Raw genomic sequence first — 27,446 nt, 5'->3', positions numbered from 1 at the left:
GTAGAAACAATCAAATTTTTTGTAAGTTTAATTTTTTGCACTGATTTTTTTCCAGATAGATAAATTCTGGTTCTGTTGCACCGAAAGCGAAGCAATTCTTCCAATCTACTGATACTTTGATATATATATGTAGTTGTTATTGCATTTAACTACACCCTGTAGGTGTTTATTATTTATGTGAAGCTTTACTAAGTTTTACATGAAGTATTTATTTAGATAAGCGGACTGATATATTAAATTTGACAAAATATTTCAAACTAAATGTAACATTTTCCCATGTGTGTAACTTTGTAAAGTATGACCAGCTGCGGTCAGCCGACCAAATCGTAGACATTTAAACTATAAATGTTTCGTACGCCTTATTCCTGCAGATCACACACCAAACACGCCCATCTTCTTTGAGTAACGCGCGTTAGCGTTGCAGTTATGAGACTACATCTTTCAAAAAAATAATGATTCAATGCTTACATTTACATTTTTTAACTCTTTGTCTTGACTACAAATGTGATTTATATTTCAAATCCCTGTTTTATAGTTCGGGTAAGTTACAATTAATGGAAGAGCCACTGCAACAGCTTCTGTTCAATGTGAGCGTGAATTTTGGTTTTCGTTTATGACGTTGCACTTGCACGGCGTTCAAAGTTTTTGACGTAAAAATAAAAACATAATTTAACCTTTTGATGCCCTGTCCGTGTTATTGTATTTTGAATGCCGTCGCTTACCATACACTTTATAAGCAAAAATGAATGTTGAATGTTTTGTTTGTTTGTATGTTGTTTAACGTCCCTCTTGAGAATTTTTCACTCATATGGAGACGCCACCACGTGCCGGTGGAGAGCTGGAAATTTTGTCCTATATTCGGCACTTACGGCTATTGAGCAGTGAGGGATCTTTTCCGTGCCAGCACCTACGGCGACACGGGACCTCGGTCTATACGGTCTCATCCGAAGGACCGGTCTTTACGTCCCACAGTGGGTTCCAACCCGCGACGCAAGGATCAACTCCTTACTTTGCGACTCTAGAGCAGACGCTCTAACCACTGCGCCACGCAGGCGACAAATGTTGAATGTACAAGGGTTGTCCGGTAAAATCTATTTTATCATTTATCATTTATCATATTGAAGTGCATCTTATTCTTTGAAAAAATATAGACAAAAATAAAGATTTTATTATGCTTGAATGTACACGGTACGTTCCTTCTGCGCACGATCAAAAAACCAGAGTTTCATTAAAGAATACACAGGTATTATTTCGAAATAAAAGTATTTAATAGAGAAGATTGGGGTAAAAAATATCCTGTTCTTAATACAAGACTTAATTTTGGCAGTTTCCCGAGCATTTGAAATAGTAGACTTCAAAGTGGTACACACAACACAAGAAAAATGGCGACGTTTGATGACGTTACGTACGGCGCACGGGAGAGCAGTTTAGTTTGATTTAGATGTAGCAATGACGCCCTAAGAGACTTTAAATGACTACGGATGATAAATATAAAAATATCACTAGATCTTAAATGTAAAAGTGAAATTGGAATTTTCTAAGCGAAATCTTTTTGATCTAGTACCCGGGTAGAACAAAACATAGGGAGAAACAGCTGCTGGAAATAGCAATAGGGAAAAACGCTGTCACTGTAGACAGTCGACATAAGATATCCTATTTAATGGAATTTTTGTGAGAGTATTGCCCACAACTTACTAGTAAATTTAAAGGTCCCATGTGTGTACGAGATTGATTCCTCGACTGTTTATGGAGGAATAAAGGAAAACTCAACTATGTGCATCAATGAAATTCCCGAATTTATGTGGGGCTTATCCACCTTTTTTTTAGCAAAGAGGAAACGTGACACTGCTTTCTTAGACACTATGACGTTATCATCTTTGCGCCATAAGGCGATACCATACATAACATAAAAACTCATATTTTGTTTATTTATGCATATATCTATTTGAAATTTGCTATGTATATTGATGAAAAATGTACTAAAGAGTAGTAAAAAATTTAGAACGCAGTGATGATTATTTTTTTTTCACTTTAGACAACTTTTCCATGATTTTACCGGACAACCCTCATATATTGCCCGGTGAAATAGGCAGTTTAAAATGTGCTCGATGTCAGAAGCCTGAAAAAATGACGGATTAAATCAAGAAAATAAAATATATCATACCGTATTCATGTATTAATGGTAATCATGAATTAACGCATCGTTTTCTGTGCTAAAATTTTAAGCCCGCTTTTTGAGTACAAATACAGGATTATTCTGGTATGAATCTTTTAGAATACCATTACTGTCTAATAAGTCTTTGCTTGAAGATATCATCCGATTAGAAACAATTGGAAAATTGGGTGGGTGGGGGGTCTTTTGAAAAATCCAGAAGCAAAGTTCTAAAAAAACAAAAATAAATTAACCCCCACAGAGATGAATATGCTTTTATTTTTATATGGAAATGTTCCTGTATGCACAAATTGAATTTAAATGTGGACAATTCTTGGTGCATAAATATCTAATTTTTAGGTTTCATATATGATATGATCAAGCAATAGGCTTGCTTGATAATTTGCATAAAATTATCTCACAAGCAAATTGCTTGATCATCATCATTAAACCAAAAAACCCCCCAGATATTTCTTATATTTACATGCTCTTGATTCCGTATATTCACATACAACAAGTCCCACCTACTTCTGTCGCTCTGTGTCCAGGCCCGCACATGATTTTTTAAACCAAGTCTATCGATGAACCAGTAGCTATTGTAGAAATGAAGTATTTTTATTATTTGGTTTATCTCGGACGAAGAAAGTTAAAAGTGTGAATGTTATTTTATTATATACTAAGGTTTTCATATACCCATACATCTATACACAAAACATATTCTGATTTATGTAGACTACAAATGCATGAAAGTTTTTTTTTCCAATTTGTAGATCAGGAATGTTACACATTGAATTCACAAGTTTCTGTTGAAGTTGATGATGGTGCTGATAAATCAAAGTAATTTTTTGCCAAGTTTTTAGTTCTTAATCATTTTCATAAATAGTTTAATCTCTTTGCAATAAACTGAAACAAATACTTGTACATGTATGTGACGCATGCAACTTTTTTGAGAGTCAGGTAAGTGTTTGTCAATGAACCTTTAGCTTAGAGATGTTTTTTTAAATTCTGTGTTATGTAAACTATTTATTGTTTACTTGCTCTTAATATACAAAAATGTAATGTTTAGAAAGGAGATATATCATCAATTATCAGGTCTGAGTAGGGTTAACACCCTTCGAGCGCAAGCGCCCTCGGATGATAACCCTACTCAGACCTTATATTTGCTGATGTCTACCTTGTAAACAGTCCATAATTTTTTTATGATCATAAAAATCCAAATTATTTAGATAGAGCAGAACATACCTGTTAAATACCCTGTTTTCTCTTACCTACTGCTCCCATTCCATACTTTCAAAATGTATCGAAAGACAAATTTGAGTCACCGTGAGAATGTATTGTTTACTGATCCCGTTATGTTGTATAATTATAAATTTTAATGACAGAGCTAGAAAATAAAAGAGGAAATATGTTACAACGAGTCCTGTATTTTGTATAAAATGGCATAGAGTGAGTTATTTCTGAATGGAAGAGGTTCTGTATTAGAAGATTAGTGGTTTTTCAAAAAAAAAAAAAAAAACGGATTTCCATTAAAAATGGAAATAATTAGGAATGTGATTTTAACTGACGGGCATTTTAATGTTACAAGTCTATCTTTTGAAAGCTGAGCTATAACGTTACAGTAAAACATTTGAAGACATTGTCATAAAATTATGCTTCTGGAAAAATTATAAGCAAAATAAACATTATGTGATAAAGTTTTTTTTTTTTTTTTTTTTTTTTTTTTTTTTTTTTTTTTTAATTGTAAATGGAAAAGAAAAAAAAAACAGGAATATTTAGGCAATAGAAATGACAGAGCGACGCGACACTAATTCGTTTTGAGATAGGAAACCGACATCCTTTAGTTTTTTCCCAAATCATGTTCCGTTGAATTGGGTGGAGCAAAATTCAATTGTCATATCTCTCATTATAATAAATCTTTATATTCAGAAAAGCAAATTCACATCAGTCATAATGATATTCATAATAAATAATATGTAAAGTGAAATAAGATTAGGTTGTAACAACTTTGTGATAGATTGGGTCACAATATGAGGTCAGAATTTTCATTTTAAATATAAAAGAATGAAGTTTTTAAAAAGTATGCAAGGTAAAGGCGATTCAGGTAAGTCTTTATCCTAAATGACCTCTCGCTTAGATTTTATAAAGAATATATGTTGTGTTAAATAAAGTATTCTTTGTTTGATTGCTGTTACATACAAAATGTTTTCAATAAGTAATAGATTCACTCTATTCTCTTGAATAAAAAGAGATGATACTTCTTTTGTAGGAAGGAAGGATTTAGTATTAGTTTTGGTAGTGTTATCCTGCTAGGTTTTCTTGCGGCAGTTTTAAGCATTGGAATGATACTTGGATTGATGTACATATGGAAAGTAAAACTAAAACGTTTCAATTATGAACAACAGGACACAGGAAGTACTGAACAAAAAGGTATTAGTGATGTCAATTTTTTTATTCCACTCTCGCTTTGATGTTGACTTTGAATCGATGAATAATAAAATAGATTTTTGTAGTTTTAGTATATCTTGCACTTAAATAATGCTTATAAAACGAGGTTCAAAGTTAAGACGATTCCTCGTCTTTATTTTCTTAGTTTTGAGTCCCCCTTTCATTCAAAACCTACGTACTTATTCACACACGCACACACACCCACACACACACACCGTTACCCTCAAACACAATACTTTACAGTATAAAAACTTCAGCAATTCATAGGAATTCTAGCTATCTCATAGAAATAAATATGCCTGTACATATTTTAAGTATTAAATGCTAGGTATAAAACCAATTTGACAAGAAGATAATGACAGACCAATTAAAAAAAGAAGTTTGCAAATTTTCTAAACAATTGATTTTGTGTGTTATAATTTGGGGTATCAAAGAACAAGAAACACGCGCAGCCAATCTTAATAAATATCAGAATGGTAGAACACACACACACACACACACACACACACACACACACACACACATTCTTTCATTGACTTCATGAATTAACTTTTAATGCATTAGGTGTTTTTTAATGAAGGCAGGCCTCTAAGTGGCATCTAAAATTTAGGCGCCAGCTGGCTCCTAATCAAAACAAATTTAGTCGCCAATGCAATTTTTTAATCGCCAGGCAATTTTTCTAAGGTGCCAACTTTAAAAGTAAATAGAATATAGGGACCCATGACGTGCCTAAGAAAACACGACATGTCCATTGCTATAAATAATTTCCTCTTCTTTTAAATTTCTCTTCACTTTTTCAGAAAAATTGTTAAAAATATGAAAATTTCCGGAATTCAACGAGCGCCAAGTCAATTTAAAATGGTCGCCAATTTGGCAACTAACGGAAAAATTTTAGGCGCTAATCAAATATTTTAGGCGCCATGGCGACTAAATTAGTCGCCAATTAGAGCCCTGTAAGGTATGGTACATATTAATGCATTAAATGAAACCTTTTTGCCACTGTTACATTCCGAAGGACGTTTTCGTGTATAAGTTTTAAAGAATACCAAGTTAGAGAGTAAATACGAGAGCTGTTCCAAAATGTCTATACATTGTAATTGTAAACATTCAACCAATACTGACCAAATTTTGTTCGACTATCAGTCATCAGATGTCCATTACAATAGTGAATGTTAAATGAGCATCAATATTGAACCCGTGCAAACCGAACTTTGCATGATATTCAGTCATCAAATGACCATTACAATAGTGTAATGTTTTGTTTTTTGGGTTTTTTTTTTTTCATAATGATAATGCTTTGAGAGTTTCTAAGGAGGTCGAAATTTGGCACACTCAAAATCCAGCATAATGTATGCATGTTACCATTCCGATTGCATTTGTTTTCCTAATAATGTATGAAACACTAAATTCAAATTCATATCAATTAAATCAGAAAACAAACCTGCTTTATGTATTAAATTATTTTGTAAATGGAATCGGTGACAGGGGAGTTGTGGCACAATTTTTAAGGCGTAATCTAAATCAAGTTTTCTGCAAATGACCTCGTCAGATGCGTTCCTGGCGCACAGGAATCTAATAAAATTTTGGTCTGATTTGGTATCGCCCCCTCAGAGACGCAAAAAATATAAAGGTGACATGAAACATTTCATAAAACGATTTTGGTATAAATGGCACAAGAGATTCCGGACAGTTTTACCTCATCAACGAAAATGGCAAACCTAGGAAGCAGAATTACGATTAAAAAATTAAGAATTTGAGGAATGTTATCGTTATGGGTCATGGTCATTATAAAACTCTCAGAAAAAGGGGATTCCCCTTCCATTAGTCAGGTGGCTGTGGTAATATCAGGTAGTTTATATCGTTGTGTCTAGGTCTGACCTTGCTAGTTTGAACAAAATGACGTTGAACATGTAATGTTTAATATGCATTTGAGATGCATAATCCTTTTTTATGTAGAGTTCCTAAGCCTAAGGAATGAAGAAAAAACCATTGCTAGATATTCTGCTGGAGATGATTCTAAAACCCAAGCTGGAAATGGTAAATTATAAATGTTGCAACGAATTTTTTTTTTTTTTTTTTTTTTTTTTTTTTTTTTTTTTTCAAAATCCAATAGCAGTTTTAGTCAGGGTCTCAAAAGTTTTAATTTTACGCTGAAATGGGGTCAAATGACCAAATTATATTCAATATGGTAATTTTATCCATGTTCTGGCAATTATCGATCTATTCATGCATCATTTTTTTTTTTTTTTTTTGCGTATTGCACCCAATAAAAATAATTTAAATTTTGTTAAAATTGAAATTAAAAAAGTACTTACATAAAATTTATCAATCAAATTTTATCAAATCAGTTTATGCACTAAATAGACAACTTAATACATACAGCTCTACAAAATTTACGTCTACCAAAGAATTAGGCAATAGAGACATCTAAATGTTTCACCTTCTTGAAGCTATATTTTATAACTTGATTTGGTTGTCATGACTACTATTGATAGAGAAATCGTTCTTTGAAAATTGTTCAAATACTATTCATACTACAGTTTCGGTGATTCATCGAAAGCTAGGTATGAATTCAAGTGCACTTTCTCAAGATTTAAAATTCATTTCACAACTGTCATAAACTTTGATAAATAATGATGACATGGTTTCTTAGGAAAAAAGAAATTTTTCAAAATACTTGCATAGTGAATTGAATAAAATTCAATGATTAAATAGAATTTTAAAAAAATCTAAATTGTGTGCTGTTTGTCTGATTTTGATGATTCGTATTGCCTTTGCTACAAAATAAGAATTTTTTTTAAAAATACATCATGACTTTTTACATTTCCCTCAGTTTTTCTTCCTTCTGATAAAAGTCCATGCATACACTGTACATAGATTCTTTTAAGATACATTTTTTTAACATCAATTTTGAATTAAGATAAATAATTTGCTAAGTAACTATTACTAGAAGTAGACTTTTTTTGTGAATTTACATTTAAGAGAGCCGACTGGAATTTTATTGTGTGAAAACTACAATAGAGAAACTCTTTAAATCTACCGTCTAGGTAGTTTTTAGGGACCGTCCCAAAATACAGGTACATTTACTATAGGATTATATGGGAGAATGTTAGTTTTTCGCTCTTCAAAGCAAATTATACAAACTTGTTGCTCAAATTACATGTATAATATGTGATGAGTAATACTATGTTGTGCATTATATGTAAGAAACACAAAATTCTGCCGTCTAGTTTCCAATCTCAAAATGTCAAAATTAACGAAATTTCTTGTTTTTATGGAGTACTACAAAATATGACAAATACAAAGGATTTATGCAAAAAATTATAAATATAACTGTGAGATCTCAAATTTCTATGTTTAAAATTTCAAGAGCTTATAATATACGCTTTTTTTCTTTTATAACACTTTTTTTGACCCCCTTTTCAGTTTATCCTCACAAATACACTATTACACCGTCAATATACCTATAGGTTGAAAAATCGTTTTACAAATCAGTTACATAAAATTGTAATTAGTTTTTTTTTTACCTGTAATTTCTTCATTTTGTTAAATTTTATTAATTTTGTGAAAATAGTTTAAAGGACATTTAAGCTTTATTCTACTATGATCCGTGAAGTATTGCACAATGGAAACCCCAAGTCGGCCCCACTAAAACCTACTACTAAATTTTCATCATTTTATTTGACATTACGAAGATTGAGAAAAAAACCATAGAACTCAAGCCTTTTCTGAAGCTATTTGCTCCAGTACAATTAGTTGAAAACAGACTGAAGTCATATATCAGATTCTAAGTATATGTATCTTGATTTTTTATTTAACAAACATATTTATAGAGATGCGAATTTAATATTATCTAAATGCAAATACATGATAGAAAAACTGCTTTATTTGAATATATATATATATATATATATATATATATATATATATATATATATATATATTTGCAATATTTCATTTACTTTTTTCAAATTTTGACTCAAGTCTGTGTAGCTTCAATTTATGGTCTTGTAACCTGTTTATTTTGTCCCAGTTTGTAAAATTATATACCATTTATGACTTTTAAATTTTTCTTGATTTGATTTTTTTTATTTTAGATGGCAATGTTGAGAAAGGGACAGACATACAGCTTTTGGATGAAAATGTTTCCGTAGCAAATTAGCTACTTATAAGCAGGACTGATAATCCAGAAACAAAACCTTTAATTGCAATTTGCATTTGCAACCTACTCATGAAAAACCATATGTAATGCATGCCTGACTTTCCTAATAAATACGTTCTTTTTCTAACCCTTTAATCGAAGAAGAAATACTTTTAAGATAAGATAGACAACAATGCGCAAATCTTGTTTGTTTATTACAATGTACTCAGCAGAGATTGCCCTCTTGATAGTCCACCACGATGTCTAATATGCATTAAAAAGGACCAGAAGGATGTGTCTCCAACATGGGATTAAATATCAATCTATCCCTAACAAAAAAATACTATAGTAAATTATAGTTAACTATAGTTTACTATAGTTAACTATAGTAAATCAAAGTTTCAAAGTTTACACTATAGTAAATCAAAGTTCCAAAGTTTTCACTATAGTAAATCAAAGTTCCAAAGTTTTTACCATAGTAAATCAAAGCTCCAAAGTTTTCACTATAGTTTATCAAAGTTCCAAAGTTTTTACTATAGTAAATCAAAGTTCCAAAGTTTTCACCACAGTAAATCAAAGTTTCAAAGTTTTTACTATAGTAAAGTTTTTACTATAGTTAATTAAAGTTTCAAAGTTTTCCCTAAACTTAATCAAAGTTTCAAAGTTTTTTTCATTAGTTTTACAATTTATGTATTTTTATTACTTTTTTTTATTTATTTAGCCGTTTTAGGGGAGGGGGTGGATATGGGGTTGATTGGGGCTTGTCTTTTTTCTACATCTTTATTTAAATATACAAAGTAGTTAATTCAAATACAATTTTTTACATTTATAAATTTAAAAAAAATACATGTTGACTGAAGTTAATGAAGCAGATATTTTGATTCTAAATGACACAATTTTTTTAAATAATATATTATTTTTTCTCCATAAATAAGACTTACGTTTCATCTGCATAACATCAAAATTAAATATATTGAAATAAATATTGCTTATTTATCGGCGCAAGCGACAACCTTTACATTAAAATTCATATTTTGTACACTATTTTTATAGGGGAGGGGTCGGGTTTTTAAAAATGTCCTACGAAGCTTTTATGAATCTTAAACTTGAAATATCATAAAATATAAAGAATTGGAATCAAAAACATTATTCCACGGGATTTATCGTACTTAATCAAAGTTCGAATGTTTTCACTATAGTAAATCAAAGTTCCAATGTTTTTACTATAGTAAATCAAAGTTTCATAGTTTTTACTATAGTAAATCAAAGTTCCAAAGTTTTTACTTTGGTACTATAGTTAACTATAGTAAACTATAGTTAACTATTGTATTTTTTTGTTAGGGATCAGTATACTACATATTTAAATATGTAGTATTTAAAAAAGACTTCATTTGGAGAACAGCAGACTACAACATATTTTAAGAGCCACTGAACTGTGGCACAGTCATTTGAAGAATATTTAACTCTCTGTGACAAAAGTAGTTTATGTGTGAAATGTAGAAAAAAAATATTCAGTATTCTGTTTTATATTTACATTTAATATCTATTGAACAATCATGTTTATATCATGAAATCAAATTTTACAAATGCGACAATATTTTACTTAGTTCAGTTAAGGCTACATAAAGGGGACAGGGCCTAATTTATACGGAAAGTGCCCACTGTGACACCACACAAATAAGCAATTCCTCACAATGCCAGAAAATGAAATAATTTGCAATGTTTACCTGTTTTAGAGTATTGCACTACATCAAATCGTTTTTGTCGCAAGTTGAATCCCAGACAACTACGTATAGACAAGAATGATCGCAATGCATTTGTCGACATGACGTCGTTGTGGTATAATATAAGGGAGTTTATGTGCAGTGTAATGCATTTTCACGATGAAAAACTTTTTTTTTTTTCATACGCAGTACCTTATTTATAAATGTTAGATTGACTATTAAAACAAATGCAAAACGTTTGTTAGACGCCATTACTAAATAATTATAGAGAGATTAACTGATGAATTGAAGTAATTATGTTTTTGTGTACAGGGTTGGAAGGTTAGACATCTTGGTGTCTCATTGGTGTCTCATTAAGTGTATCGCCTTTTCACAAGGGCATACGCTTAATTACGGAAGCGTAAAGGGTTCTACACTTGTTGTGTTATAACTTGTATATTGTCTTATATTTTATTGTCTTGTCAACATATAAAGTGTAATAACTCCTTATTTATACATATATTTTGAATTGTATTTAGATGTTTTTTATATAATTTAAGGCACCTTCTTTTATTTGATTGATTTTATTGCTATAAGTTTTATCGACTTAAAAATATTGATTTTAAGATATTGATCAAAGCAAGATACTTAATCCTATTAATAAAGTAATGTCGATATGTAAAATAAATATGTAGTTATATCGATATAAATATATGAATATTTCCTAGAAAAAGTGAGAAAATATTGTTATTGAATTAACTTCGCGGGGGCGGGAATTCTAATGAATCTTCACTAGTACTTCACTCGGGATTCAGTGAAAGCTCCTGTACCATGTATTTGCTATCGTATTCGATTATAGGCTGATACAGATTCAAAAATATTTTTTAAAAAAGGAGATGGAACGAAATAAACAGATCATAGGCATAGTCATAGGGGGCTATTTATTGTACTATAAGCACTTTTAAAGAAGGGGAGAGGCAAGAGTATCTTTGTGCCCCTCCTCAAGCTTTTTTTAACCCTGAGTAGAGATCCGCGAATATATCCCAATAATAAAGAAATAACTCGCAGTTGGATAATTAAATCTCTGTTTTTTTCTTGTGATATATTTTATTTCGCTGACCCCACCCTTTCCCTCTTTTAATTGGCTGCAATGAAGCACAGATTATTTTACATTATTTTAACCCTTTAACTACCAGAGATTTTGCATTTTTTCTGCAAAACTCCCTAAAAATTTCAAACTGAAATTTTAACATTTTCTAGTCACTTTTACATAAAACAACCTATACATTTTCTGAAAGGTAAAATCTTAAAGTATTTAATTATGCAGAGTAAAATGATGTCGTGGTTGCCATGGCAACAAATGAGACCCATAATTGCCAAAATATGTGATTTCCCCCTTTTTCATCCCAGAAATACAAACAAATTTACAAATAATGTTTCCATAACGGAGGATTTAGTGATACTATTAAAATAAAGCATGCAGTCAATTAGTTTTTAGTTATACTGGTCAATTTCATTTGATAGAAAGAGTTTATACAATTACACAATGTCCGTCATCCGTAAGACTTTGGCTTTGCAGCTGCCTGATTGTCGTAATTATAAGCAATTTTCAAATCGCTTTCCCTCCTACAGTTTTTGCCTGACTTCAATAAAATCTGGTACACATGTAGAGTATACTAAGATACACAATTCTTTATTTTAGTATTTTTATTTCAATGAACAATGTTGCCATGGTTACAAGAATAGCAATTTTGAGAATGGGACTTTCAAACAAAACACGGGTATACTATATTAAGCAATTTTCAAATCACTTTCCTTCCTTCAGTTTTTGCCTGACTTCAATAAAATTTGGTACACATGTTAAGTACATTAAGATACACAATTCTTTATGTTAGTATTTTTTTTTCAATGGACAGTGTTGCCATGGTTACAAAAATAGCAATTTTGAGAAGGGGACTTTCTAACAAAACATGGGTACACTATATTCAACGCCATGGTACACATTTAAATTACAAATATCAACATTACAAAAATTGACATCAATAAAACGTTGGTTGAAGGGAGAGGAAGAGGGATATTGCTGAACATTGTCTCTAATTCGTTTGTTAAATGTTGATTTGATGTCAGTTTTGCCATTAATTTTTTTATTGCAAACAAGAGTTCATGATCACTAGTTTACCGGTGGCAGTAAATACAAAACTTACAATATGACAACTTGTCATATTGTAGCTTTTGTATTTACTACCACCCGGTAAATTCAAAAATTACAATATGACATTATTAATACCAGTGTCAAATTGTTAATTGCTCTTAATTACAACTCTTTTTATAAGGGGGCTAGATGATGTATATCCATTGAAATCAGGCTTTAAAACATCACCAGATTTTAAAATAGTACTCAGATTTTAAAATACTCATGGACACGGATAAATGATCCTTAATTTTTTCCATATGTTTAACTCATGTAAATTTATCTGTAAACACCCCCCCTCCCCCCCCCCCCCCCCCCCCGTGAAACAACAAGAGCTTTGGTATGAAATTGTTAAATAATAATTCAAAATTGCTGTAAAAGGAAAGGGGATGTTTTAAAAATATTTTCCTTTGATTTCTATTGTGAAAAACACAAGTTTTACCAAAATTATAAAGCTTAGGCATAGTTTCCGAATACTTCTGATTGTACTTTCATTAACATTTTCGACAGCTTTTAAAAAATAGCAAAATGGCGGGGTTTATATTCAATAGCGCATTTTGCTATTTTCGCGCAATGTTCTGGCAAATATTTTACATACTTGCCCCGTTTTATTTTTGTTGTTGCAGTAGATTCAACTTTTCAGCTTCCTCAATACACATACTTGTAATCCTGGCTAATCTGTAAAGGATTAGGCAATAAGGGAGAATTTGTTAGTTTATCCCAAGTTTTCCATTTTTATCCAGTTTGATATAGACTTGTTCTTAACTCTGTAAAGACTGAAAAAATGAAGGGAACATGAACAAAGAATCCTGAGTTTCCTGGGTGTTTATTCAAAAGTTATTTCTATAAATATAGCAATGTGATTAAAATCAGCTGTTTGTTTGGCTACGTTTACGACGTACTACGTAGTACGTTGTAAATGTAGCCAAACAAACAGCTGATTTTAATCTGATTGATCAGTATAATTACCTGGGAGTATGTAATTGCAATCTGTAACGTATCCGTATAACAAATTGTGAAATTTTTCTATCGTGATTAAATCAAAAAGACTTACAGTATTAATACGAGTTTACATGACTTTTGAGCTTTTTACTGGTCTACAAATGAAATGAAAAAGGTGAAGACAACGAACAGTGGCCGATCTTAAAAAATCTACAAACAATACAAATTTGTGAACAGGACAAATAAACACGGAACCCCGGAAATTCCAGAGATGGGATCAGGTGTCTAGGAGGAGTAAGCATTCCCTGTTGACCGGTCACACTGTGAGCTCTATGTATTGATCAGGTAGACGGAACATTCCGTAGTCAAATTAAGTGTTAAATCAAAGGCTTCACTGTGTCTAAATACTCAGTACACCTGCAAAAACCAACTGTATGTAGTAAATAAAAAGAAATTATCAAACCTTCATGCTGTGGCAAATATATGAAAATCCTTTTTTGGTGGTAGTTGTGGTGGTGGGGGGGGGGGGCATAACTCACTACTGTACTCGTGAGTTTTACTTTAGATCCCCACTCCACTTTTTCCTTCAATGAAAATTATCAGGTGCCTATAAAAAAAAAACAATAATGAGAAGGTCTTACCAAGTACTGCACGTGTCTTCCATTACATGGTTTATCAATACCCATGACCCTCCTTCCCGTAATATTCATGCTTTTCAATGCAAATGCAAAATAAACACTGACTGTAAGCATCTACACTAAATAATCCAACCAGGGCATGAAAAGGAATATACTAGTAGCTGTTTGATTCCCATTACATCTACAACCCAAAGTAATCCTTTATCTCCATTTACTGTAAGACGAGAAGGATCGTTTTCTAAAATGGGGTGGGGGATGGGGGGGAGGGTTACCGACGAGTAAAAAAAAAAGGAAACGGAACTTATGTGTGGGATGAAAAACAAATGGAGGGGGCAAATTAACAGCCTTTGAAAATTTCCTTACTAAATAAACACTAAAAGACTATTCTCATGTGACCCCCTTCCCCCCTAAAAAAGTACGAGAATCTAGTTTAGTCCAGTTTGGGTCACAATATCGACCATGTTCTCTGCCCAGAGTACATGTATCTGTTTAATTGCTATATATTTTGCAAAGAAAAAGCAATTTCACCAAAACGTTTTTTAGGGACACACCGTATATGCTTTGTAATCTAAGGTAAAATACATGTATTGGAAAAATTGTTCAGGTGACACATACTTCGCATTTTCTAGTGCAGAACTGGTGTCTATCTAACCAAGGCCAAAATGTAAGAATAAGATACACTTCTAATCTGGAGGCTATAAGCGGACTCTGGACCGTGGCTTGAGATGTTGATTATCGCAGTATTTAAGCTTTCACAACGAACGCATATATACTAGTATTCATACATGTTCAAAGGTGACATATAAGACTTGCACTTGCATGCAAATGTCTTTCCTTGGACATGGTACATGTATAAATATATTCATAATAGATAGCATAATTTCCAAGAACGTTTTACAGTTCTGTAAATAATACTATGATATATTTAAACCTGCAATATTAAGGGAATGGTTATTGGAGGGGTGCCCTGTCCATCCTATTATAGTTTACACAGACAAACGAGTTTCTTGCAACTCAGTGTCGGCATCTCTGGCGCAGCATTTTTCTCTCTTTCTTTATTCAAAGTCGCAGTAGAAATGCCAGAATCTGAATCGCTACCCGAACTTACATGTACTTCCATGCTATGTTCCCCCTTCCCCCTGTGTACATAAAAACCATGGTAACAGAAAGGCAAATAATTCAAACGAAAGTTTCCTGATTTATTTTTATTTTTTTTTAATATCGAAATGTATTTTTTATTATTTCATTTTCATGTTCATATACATTTATTTTATATTTGAAAAAAGGAAAAGAAAAATTATCGCTTCATTTCCATGCAGTTTGTGCAGGTAACAAAAATATATCCTTCATCGACAAGAAAATTTAAGACCTTATAGTATTCCCAGTAATTTCCATTATAAATATGGATGCTTTTGATATATTTTTTCATTGTGGCAGGTTTTTTTTTTCATCTTTTAATCATAAAAAAGGCTAGCTGCGTTATCTATCCTGTCGGTTTAATAAAAATGCACTTTTCCTTTCAAAGTACACCAAGTACTCGAAAAAAGATTCATATGCTTTTATTTTTTTTTTTTCATTTTTAATAATAAATCTGAAGATTAGGAAAATGGAAAAGATAATATTTAATTATTTTATTAATTATTCCTACCACATGTAGGACTGACACAAAATTTGATAGGGATTTCTGATACAATGGGTGCACGCAATCGGGGTGTTGGGCCAAAGACTATTACTACATGTATAAAATATGTCTCCCAAAGCTACGGAAAATTCCTTTTATTACATGTTTATGGCTCAAAACGTGTCGTACCTTAACTCTTCTTTACAAATAATTCATTTTAAAAAAATAAATCTGTTCCATAAATCAAAAGAACCAGTTTGTTTTACACTGAGCTCATGAACGATTCCATTGTGCATGTAAAACGTCGAATGACGTGTTTTTTTACTCGTAAAAGTTCCAATATTCAACAACAAATATCTCTGTAACGGATGCACGTACCTTATAATGTCCGGAATAAAAAATGTAGGAAAAATTCCCAGCTTTCAGGTTATGGCATTCATTTTTTTATTTTCGTTTGCCAACACCTTTCATCAGTCTATCAAATTTACAGTAGACGTATCTAATTCGAAAAACATATTCCTAGATACTACATCTACCCTGACTGATGGTGAAATCGAGTTCAGTCTCCACACGAAACCCACAGATTCCCATCTGTATCTTATGCCAACTAGCTGTCATCCCCCACACACATTTAAGGGGGTGCCTAAGGGTCTAGCCACCAGAATTCGGCGCATCTGTTCATCCCCTGCCTTATATCAAGAACAAAGCGGTCTCCTTAAGTCCCACTTATGCAAGAGAGGCTACAATGCCCGCACCGTACAAACTGCTATTGATGAGATGGCGGGACATGACAGGCAAAACCTATTACGCTACAAGGAAAAAGACAATAGCGACAGGGTCCCTCTGGTAACCACATACCATCCCGTCCTTAAGAACCTCAGCGGTATCCTTCAAAAGAATCTGCCAATTCTCCACTCAAATAAACGAATGGCAGAGGTCTTTAAGGAGCCCCCATTGGCTGCATACAGACGCCCGAGGAACCTGAAGGACATGGTAGTAAGAACCAGACTGGACAATCCATTACCTAACGGGGGCTTTAAAACTTGCTCTGACAGAAGATGTCTTCTCTGTAAGTACAGCTCTGACACAGACAGTTTTAACAGCCCCGTTACAGGCCGCAGCTACAAAATACTAGGGAATTTGTCCTGTCAAACAGACAACTGCATTTATCTCATCAGTTGCAAAGTTTGCTCCAAACAGTATGTTGGTGAAACAGGAGATCTCCGCAGGAGAGTCAATAATCACCGTTCTACCATTAGGACCAAAAAACTCAATGAACCCGTTGGGGAACATTTCAACCTTGAAGGTCACAAATGGGAGGACATGACAGTAGTGGTTATTGACCATAATCCAAGATGGACAGACGCGCAGAGAAAAGGCAAGGAAAAGTTCTGGATGCACAGGCTGAAGTCATTCCGCCCTAATGGTATTAACAAACTTAATGACTTCACCAGGATGAACGTGAACTAGACCCAATCCCGGATTGTAACAAACAAGTTCATTCTCTCTATTTAGTGTAAACTTTACCGTTAATTCGTATTAGTAATCCTGGAACAACCTACCCAAATATTTACAGCTCACATTTTTGTTTATTTCTTTTTTTCCTATTTCCAAATTTATAATATATCCAAATTCATATTTCTAAATTGTCCTTCCATATTATCTTTCTTTAATTTCTTTTTATCATGCAGAGTTACGCTATTTTGAGAGAATAAGACAATGTACGATTTACTGATGGCCGTAATTAATTAGCGATAATTAATTCGTTCAATTATGTAAATCACACTTCACCAGACTACACCCGATAGACCGGACGGAATTCATAGCGCTCCGGATTTCTTTGTTCACAACTGTTTATAAACTCAAAATTAAACATGTAACATTGTAAATATTTAGTGTTTGGTAGTTTAGTAGTAGTGCTAGTTGTTTTTGCTTCTCTATTTCCTTTGGTTTTATGACTTCTTAACTTTTTTCTTTGTCCTGAGGAAGGGACAGGTTGTCCCGAAAATTTGACAATTATTATTGTTCGTGTCGTTGGTCATTTTTAGTGCTTTATATAAATATATATATATATATATATATATATATATATATATATATATATATATATATATATATATATATATATATATATATATATATATTCTATCCTGATTCACTGCTTAATTTTTTGAGTTCGGGGGGGGGGGGGGGGGGGGCTTGACTTTGGAGATTCACAACTATGTGGCACATCCTATGTTTACCACAGAATGATAAAACATTAAGTATTTACAGAGTACATAGCCAGTGTCACTTTTATAATATTTTACATTCTACTTTCGCTTCATCCACAAATAGGACAAGTACTAAATGTATTTATGTATGGAACATAAAAACAATGGAAAAGGGTAGCTGTCCTTATTTTTTTTAGTCACAGCATATTTGTTATGCATACTTTGCTAGCATTTAAATTTTATTTCTAAGAGAGCTGGACGATTTTTATTTATTAATAAGAAAATATATTAAATTATTACTAGACATGCATATACTAGTAGATTTCATTTCTTATTAATCAGAATGATTTGATTATAATTGATATTTGCTTCAATTGGGGAAAGTCTTACTGATCACCTCCCTCTCACCCCCTTCTTCTTTAATTTGTTTTTCTCTATAACCATACAACAAATATTTAACACATTACACATGACACCGTGACATTGTGCATGTGCCGTCAATAAATCTGAGAGATGTGACGTTTCATCAAAATTCCCGCTCCCGCGAAGTTAGTTGGAGAACAATATTTTCAAACTTTCCCCCTAGAAATACTAGCATATTTATATCAATTTAACTCTTATGCATATATTTTTATTTTGTGTGTCGAGCTAACTACATCGATATCTTTAATTTTCATGCATAAAACAATATTTTTCACATCGATATTTTTTTAAGTTGATATAACTTTAAGCAATAAAATCCATCACACAGAGAAGACGCTTAAAATTATGTGAAAATACCCAGATACAAAACAACATATGAATGAAAATAAGAAGTCATAACAGATTATATATAGATAAGACAATAAAAAGCAAGACAATGTACAGAAATATAACACAACAAGTGTAGAGACCTTTACGCTTCCGTACTTGATAGAACAATTTATGAAATATACTTAAAGGCAATATTCCTTAACTTGAAAAGTGCTGCTGTTTTCGTGACAATCGAGAACATGACTTAAAAAATACCTAAAATACTTTATAACTGTTAAACATATTTCAGAATGGATCCAATTACTTGAAATTTAAACTAATAAGATACGAATTCGTTTTAAAGTAGCAACACTTTTCAGACATAAGTAGATAAGGAGAGATAATATATCACTTAATTTTTTTTTTAATTTGAACTTCGGTATGCCCTTGCGATAATGAAATTTATTTATGACTTCTATGCGGTACACATTATATGCATTTATAACGTGACTGTCGAATCAACTGGTCAAGGTTAATTCAATGCATACTGAGGTTTACTATGTTATTTGAATAAGTATTCAAGGCAAATGATAATATACATGTAACAGTTTTACCCAAAAAAAATCAGCTTTAAAAGTCTCTATTTTTGCACGTCTATATTCCGTAGATTTCTTCATAGTACGCCTTAATAGTGCTGCGTAAAAATAACTCTCAGGTGTGTTGAGAATCATTGAAACTATACTCTGATTTCTTGTATTTACATTATTATTTGATATAACAATGTTAATGTTAAGACTTAGAATACACAATACATTTCATATAAATATATCACTTTATTTGTCATTCTACTTTTTTTTTATTATTCATTAATATGACATTGTACTTTACGGACTAACTATCTATTAATCATATGAATAACATGCATGCTCAGTTGTTGAAAAAACTTGTAACACAATAGGAACACAATAGGAACTTACCTTATATATAAACAAACTATATATTAACTTTTAATATATGTTGTGTGTCGTGTATTTGATTAATAAGGACATATGTGTACAAGGTATCACAATCCTTATATGTCCTTGAGAGCCATTTAGGTCCTTATGCATTCTTTTTCTATATACTAATTGTGTGTTTGTTGTAGTTCAATATTGATGTTAATATCAATGTGAAATACTATGGGACATGTCAGTCGGACATTCAAGATCCATGGGCTGTAACTTGTCCGTCGTGCTTGGTGGTATATACACAATTTCAATATTCTTTGTTTTTTTCAAATCATCCACGAACTCTCTCGACATCTGCGCTCGGAAAACATCGAAAATACACAGTGACTTTTGAGTGTTAGGTAGCCCAAGCTTTTTCTTGGTTTTATCCATGTGAGGTACTAGAACTCGCGATGTGTATTCCATCTGTGTGTCTGTATTGGCCCAATGATTAGGACTGTGAGTTATGTTCCAAGCCAGTGGAAAATCATACTCAGGATGACAAGCAGAAGTTTTCCCCTGGTATATGACTTGTGGAGCTAGAAAATCCCCACTCAATGTGCCTAAAATGATTAAAAAATTAATTAGAAGATATCAGTACAGTTAATTTTGTTCTGTTTTTTCCTTAATTGATACTACAAGCAAAATAATAAAATTGATAATTATCTACATTACCTGCGAAAACAACGGTGACTTGTCTTTTGTCATCAAGACCAATTATGGGGACTCGCTGGGTGCCCTCCACCTCCATTGTCCATGAGCTGACAGGTACATAATTGATACCGGTATGGTCCCAGTTGTATATTAACTCGGGAGGAATGTCATGTTTTTTCACCACACTGTTTATTCTTTGTAAAAACTCGTCTTTAATTTTGTTGATTTTTGCCATTTTGCCATTTTGCTGGCAAAGCGTGAAGTGACTGCTAACTACGGGGTATTCACTGACCAATTATCGATACCTGTATACGCAACGAAGCGTGAATTCGGACTCTATGAAGAGGCCTCACAAGGGGTATTTTTATGGGGACATTTTATGACGTATTTTTTGCGATTGATTTTTTTGCGATTAAGACTTGATCGCAGAATTTCGCAAAAAATAGCACCCCGTAGAAAAATCCAGTTATACGGTATATCATAATTGAACAAAAGACCGTTAGGAATCTGCTTGTATCTTAATATTTATGTGGTCAGTAACCCATTATTGGTTTCTAAAAATTAAATGTATTTGGAAATGACTTGATAATATCAATACCATACTCAATATTGTAATTGAACACTTTAGCAGTGACTAATTCTGAAAGTAAATTGAACTAGGCAATCTCATAAATTTACAGAATAATTCAGAAATTAAATTCCAATAATAATATCATGTTAATGAATGATCTGACGATTAGAAGTATTAATATTTATTCTGAGACTGGGCAGGCGGAGGAGAGATAGACATGAGAAAAACACACAGAAACTAACCACTATACGGACTATAGAACTTTATGCCTCCCCTGTACTAGTAACAGCTGAGTAAGGCTTCTAGTGGACTGAAGTAGTAAACAGTACTAGTGATTTGTACTAAGGACTCTTAGAAGCTGTGCTGACAATTTGTATAACTGTTCATTTACATGACGTCTATTTACAACTGTGACTTAATAAATATATATAACCCTAGTTGTTGTGTTATAAACTTACCTTGACACGCTGATTTAGAAGGATTAGCATAGTTATAAATAAAAATAGTTTTTTCCTTAACTATATACTTGTAAATTATAATTTTATGTGAAATTTTCATGTCAAATTTACATTTATTTAACCTTTATTCTAACCTTTATTCTATTGTTGGCATTTTTTGCAGTTTCATTCGATGCTTCGCTGTTTCTAGAATAAAAACATATCAGTACAAGTAAATATCTATGGCTGTTAAGTTATATGCCAATATGCTGTCAGGTGATTCGTATGGAAAAAAAATGTCATTGGCCAATTTTGTTCTGACTGGTTCAGGGTAACGCGTTTGATATTATAAATATTTTTCTTCAAAACAATTGGGGGATAAAGGCTGTCGCCGACGACAATATGTACAAAACGACAATATGTACCGTCACATGCGTGTTGAAAATATTTACACTCTAAATTTAGAATTTTAACTTGATTATGCCCTTGCACATGTGAAATTATAGGTGACCTCAATACTGCAAGTATATGTGCTATATCACGTGACTGCCGCATCACGTGACAAGTCTAAATATAAAATCGTATCGTTCTCAATATGTAGTTATTAACCATAATTACATTTGCCGGATATCAATAAAGTACTGAAAAGAATCATCATCATGATTAAGAATATATTTTCAATCACAAAAATTGCCGATATTTCTATTGCGCACCTTAACTACACTGCGTTTTCTTAATTTTCAGTAAGCTTTAAATCAATTTAAAAAAAAAAGTTCATACAGTTAGTGAATCCCGAAAAACAAAATCGAAAGACTGATTGTTGACCATCATCTTAAACAAATATAAAAGAAAGGATATTTTTTTGATTTTTTGTTTCCTTCGCCAGGCGCCTGACATTAGTAGCAAAATGTAAGGGTATTTTGTATACGAACCTAAAAGAGGAAGTCCAGTGTTACGTTTGGCGTTGGCACGATAAAGAACCCTCACTGTCCAATGGCCGTTATCCCCGAGTATAGGTCTAGATTTGAAGTCCTTCACCGGCAACTGTGGACGTCCCTATCCATGTATAAGTGTAAAAACTCATCGCATGAGACGAATAATAACAAACAATTATTTTTCTTTCTGTAGAACATAAGTCAGGCTGTCTGTGCATACACATGTTTCCATGTCAAGTTATTTTTTTACCAATGAAAACTTCCATTTTGACTTAAGACGTCATATTAAGATTTCAGATAGATGAAGCCTTAAGTGGGCCCTTTGCAACTGAAAAGTTTTAACATAATTTGTTAACTTTGCAACTGTTCTGTTGACGCTTTCGTCAAATACTTGCTACGTGAATACTAAAAGTCTATCTTAAAGAATACTCTTGCGTTACGAGATTTGATATGACGTCGCATACATTGAAAACTCATCAGAACAAGCATACTGCAACATGCAATATCAATGCTAAATACAACCCATCATGTTTTTTTTTTCAAACCAAACAGTGAGAAAGAAGAAAAACACGGATTTGTTTCCTATGAAAACATTTGCAAATATGTCGTAGTGATTTGACGGAGTAGTGTCCTTTTTACAAATTGTGTTAGTGCTCTGGAAATGCTAACAGAGACCTTATATTTGTTTTATGAAACATTCACCAAACCAGTGGAATACCAGACTTCTGTCTACAAACATCACAGGATACTTTCATGTATTAGGACTTCAGTAAAAAGGCAAGCAAGGAGTGTATACGTACGGAAGTCGATGATTGACCAAAGCTTTATTGTTAAACGTGTGTATGAGGGCAATCGACATCACACAATCTTTTAAAAAATATCCACAGCTTAGAAATTTAAAAACAAGATAAAATTAAAACTGGTTATATAGTTTCAAAGTTGGACTTATTTGTTTTAAACACAAAGGTATATACGTTGAGAAAGTGAATGTTCGAATTTTTTTTTAATGTCCTTGACGTCGCTGTGATTTCACATATGTTCTAACTAATATAATCACTCAAAATTGCATTTGATACATGTATCAATTTACAATATTTTGAAACGATCGAGACTTTGTTGACTACTTAATAAGTTTCTCTTATTGTAATATGCGTTACCTTTTCTGTGTTTATGTTGTAAAATTGTAAAATCCGCGTCCTTGTATTTCCTCCATTTAAGAAATTGGAAGCATCAAATCAACACATAAAGGGTAGATAACCGCCGAAGATTTAGGGAGATACCAAGAGTAAAGATAGCTTCAGAAGGAGATTGTCTTCAAACCAAAATGTATTCCAATAAATCATGTGGAATCTGTTATTGCTTAACAAAAAGGACGGCCTACTTTCACTTCCATTAACCCCCCCCCCCCCGGATTTTTTTTGTGGGTATACATACTATAGAAACCATAGAGAAAGTGCCCACTACTTGTCAAAGGTGAAGGATTACTGCATTATTATTGCAGGTTTATGTTATGCGGAAAATTGATAATTTTATATTCTAGTTAGTTAATCTATTCAGGTAACCGGTAGCGATAGAGATACATGTAACATGATCACATTTCAATCAAACCTTAAATTCTGGATACCACATTTGGAAACTTTTCATTCTAAAGGTTGTTTCTTTTCTTTTTTGCAAAAAAAAAAAATGGAGAAAGGCGTAAAATTTAAATGGTTAAAGTAAGATTTAGACAACGCAGTGAACAATTGTAAAATTCTAATGATTTCGAAGAAATGAAAGTGATTTAGACAAAAAGCTAAAAAACCTCAAGCACTTTAAAATCGATAATACCATAAATTAAGTAACTATTTTTACCACAGTGTGTGTTTCCAGTTTATGTATTGTCCATAAAACTTTACAATCTTCCAAGTATTTTGTTAGGTTCATCAACAATATTTTCTTGCTATTTGAAAAATGCTTCCAGATCGGACTTAAATGATTTCAATTCATTGTTTACCTATAGACTTTTTTTCATAAATTAGAATAAACAGCATCAATATCTAGGAGAGGACGTCCGCTGAGAAAATTAAAAAGTGGAGAGAGATATAATTTCAAAGTAAAAACAAGGAGTCCCAGTGTGTGTGTGTGTATATATATATATATATATATATATATATATATATATATATATATATATATATATATATATATATATATATATATATATATATATATATATATATATATATATATATATATATATTGCACAATCGATCGTTAATTACTAATTTTTGCAATAATAGGTAAAACCAGGGAGGGGGTAATTAAAAAAGGTAATTGTAATTGAGTGTAGTTAATTAAGTTTTTCAAAGTAATTGGAAGTGATTTGTAATAGACAATTTTTTTTTAATTACTCGTAATTGAATATAATTAATTATATTGGAAAAAAAATACCCTGTAAACCACTTACTTTTCAATTACATTTCAATTACTTTACATAATACATATTTTACTTATTTTACAATTATTCTGATTTATTCATATTCATTATTCATATATTTATTGGAATTCCCATGGGTACCAATTGCGCCCCGTTATTACCAGACCTTTTTTCTATTCATATGAAGTATAATTTGTCCAAAATCTTATACGTGAAAAGAAGAAAACACTTGCTGTGGCCTTCAACTCGACATTTAGATATATCGACGACGTATTGTCAATTAACAATGGTTATTTCCATTCTTATGTCGATACGATATATCCCGGTGAGCTTGAGATAAAAGATACCACAGAGTCTGACACATGTGTTTCATTACTGGATATTTTACTTGAAAAAGACGTTAATGGTAATCTAACAACCAAGCTTTATGATAAACGTGATGACTTTAACTTTTCAATCGTCAACTTCCCTTACTTATGCAGCAATACACCTTCATCACCTGCATACGGGGTTTATGTCTCTCAGTTGATTCAATACGCAAGAGCATGCTCTACGTATGTACATGTTCTAAATAGAGGTAAATTATTTACAAACAAGTTGACTAAACAAAAATTTCAGCAGTCTCGTTTAAAGTCATCATTTCGTAAGTTCTAAGGTCGATACAATGACCTTGTCAGCAAATACAATTTATCATTGAGTCAAATGCTGACTGACATTTTTCATACTAATTGTTAGGCCATTATTTACACACTGGAATGTCGACGGATTTTTCTGTTATTTCCCGATCATGACAAGGAGCACACAGCGTGTGTGACCGGTCGGCAGGGGATACTCACTCCTCCATGGCACCTGATCCCACCTCTGATGTATTGGAGGTCCGTGTTTGCTCTGCTGCTATTTTGTATTGTTTAATTGACTTATGAGCTTGAATACTGTTCGTTGTCTCCATATATTTCATTCAAAGAAGCCCTTCGGTGTTAAAAATCTTAAACTTTGTTATATCTTGAGAAATGAATTTGATATATGAGTTTGTTTATAAAAATATTAGTTTGTTTTATAATTCATAATTCACATAAAGTATTATTATTAATTTAATGTTTATCAAAAAAAAAAAAAGTTCTACCTCTCATTTGTATAGGCATGAAAACATTTGTTTCTTGATTATCAAAAAGAATAGAAGATAATTTAATGTGTCATTAAGACCTGTCTTGTTGCCCTTCAACTCCCATTTGTAAATTGTTTTATAAACAACCCATCATAGTTTTATATCATTTTACACCATGCTTTGTTTAAATTCAAAGATAGTGATTTATTAAATACTATTAAGAATGCTCTATTGTTTATATACTTCAGAAAAGAAATATATATTGAAGCACTATTTTAACATTTAAACAGATCTTTATATACATAATTATATGCATTCGGTATCTTGACGGATGTTTATGACCTTCAATGCCAGGATCTGGAACAGGAACTAGAGAGGAACGAGCTAGACATGGAGAAAGCTTGACTTCATATTCATATTTTACAGTCATTGTGGGAAAGAGTTGCAGCTGGGGAAAAGTGATCCTTTGATGGAGTTGTTTTCCACCTTGAGAACTTGAGAGGGAGATTTTCATACATAATTATGCATTAATAATACTGAGAGAGAGAGAGAGAGAGAGAGAGATTAGCATTAATTAATTAGTTCTTTCGTCAAAAGCTGGAGTTTTCATGTCAATATAGACATTTAGCATATACAATCTTGCAGCATTTTGCTGATGTGTATTCCTGAGCTTCTTTTGCTTGGTGGAGACATCTATGAAAAATGATGTGACTGTCTCTCCTGTATTGATTACAGTACATTTCTTCTGGTGTGCACAAGATAATCGTGCATGCTTTAGAGGGATACCTAAAGCAGGATTTTCAGAACTCCAAATCATGCTTTGCCTGATTTTTTTAAAAGGGTGGGCAGGGGTCCATGCTCAATCAAAAAAGAAAAAAAAATCCAGTCCGTAATTTTTCGGTCTAGCAAATAAAGGAATCGTAGGGTAAGAAAATCATCTTGTTAGAATATTTTTAAAGAATGTTTTATGCTTGCATGTGTGTGGTGTAGGGGATGCAGGTCAATGGAGGGGTCTAGACCCCCACCCTCTAATTCCCTTTTTGATTAAACCCTCAGATCTATGCATATTTTTTGCATACTTATTAAGTATGTAATTACCAAATTTATAATTTCTGAAGAAATTCTATCACAAAAACATGATGTATTGCAAGAAAACAACACATGTACCACATCACCCCGACTGTCTCTGTGACCATATACTTCTACAAAAAGTTTGCATATGTGAAATAAACTTCATCTTAGTAACTTTGGACATTTAAGCTATTATATTAAGCAAAAAATTTATTTTTGAAAAATTCATCATTTGGACTTCTATTCTCATGGCTATTTTTTAAAATGAAAAACTTGGTGCGTACGTTATCAGATCTTCGGGTTCCATGGGATTTGAACAAGTGACCAACCAAGTTCATTTCCCAGTGAACTTTTTAACATTGTTGTTTATTTCACAATTATTTCGGATATAGTGCCGCACTGTATTAATAGTTACTGTGATTTATCGGTGGAGGGCTTTAACTTTAGAGCAGTTGACATCACTTATAATCATTGTGTAGATAGTGAGAAAGAA

At 32.2% G+C, this 27,446-nt stretch overlaps 2 protein-coding genes across 2 annotated transcripts in view; one reads left to right on the top strand and one right to left on the bottom strand.

Moving 5' to 3' along the window:
- LOC133204128 (uncharacterized) overlaps window positions 1-27,446 on the top strand; it is a 363,878-nt gene that overhangs the window by 249,133 nt on the left and 87,299 nt on the right. The window lies entirely within an intron of this gene.
- Window positions 19,942-20,653, bottom strand: LOC133204236 (uncharacterized). Its single transcript, XM_061339978.1, has 2 exons — window positions 20,440-20,653; window positions 19,942-20,327 (listed from the first exon to the last, which is right to left on the bottom strand). Exons 1-2 carry the CDS (start codon window positions 20,651-20,653, stop codon window positions 19,942-19,944), a joined length of 600 nt encoding a protein of 199 aa, XP_061195962.1.

The sequence above is a fragment of the Saccostrea echinata genome, unplaced genomic scaffold (assembly GCF_033153115.1).
Source record: "Saccostrea echinata isolate AGI-Se365-2 ecotype Australia unplaced genomic scaffold, CSIRO_AGI_Sech_v1 ptg000052l, whole genome shotgun sequence".
Lineage (NCBI taxonomy): Eukaryota > Metazoa > Mollusca > Bivalvia > Ostreida > Ostreidae > Saccostrea > Saccostrea echinata.
Note: the sequence above shows the minus strand (reverse complement) of the source record. Positions and strands in the feature narration are given on the sequence as shown.

Excerpts from the sequence above, each read along its gene's own strand:
- LOC133204236 (XM_061339978.1), bottom strand. The coding sequence starts at position 20,653 with ATGGCAAAAATCAACAAAATTAAAGACGAGTTTTTACAAAGAATAAAC. Across the intron at positions 20,328-20,439 it reads AGTCACCGTTGTTTTCGCAG|GCACATTGAGTGGGGATTTT; the intron begins GTAATGTAGATA and ends TAATCATTTTAG.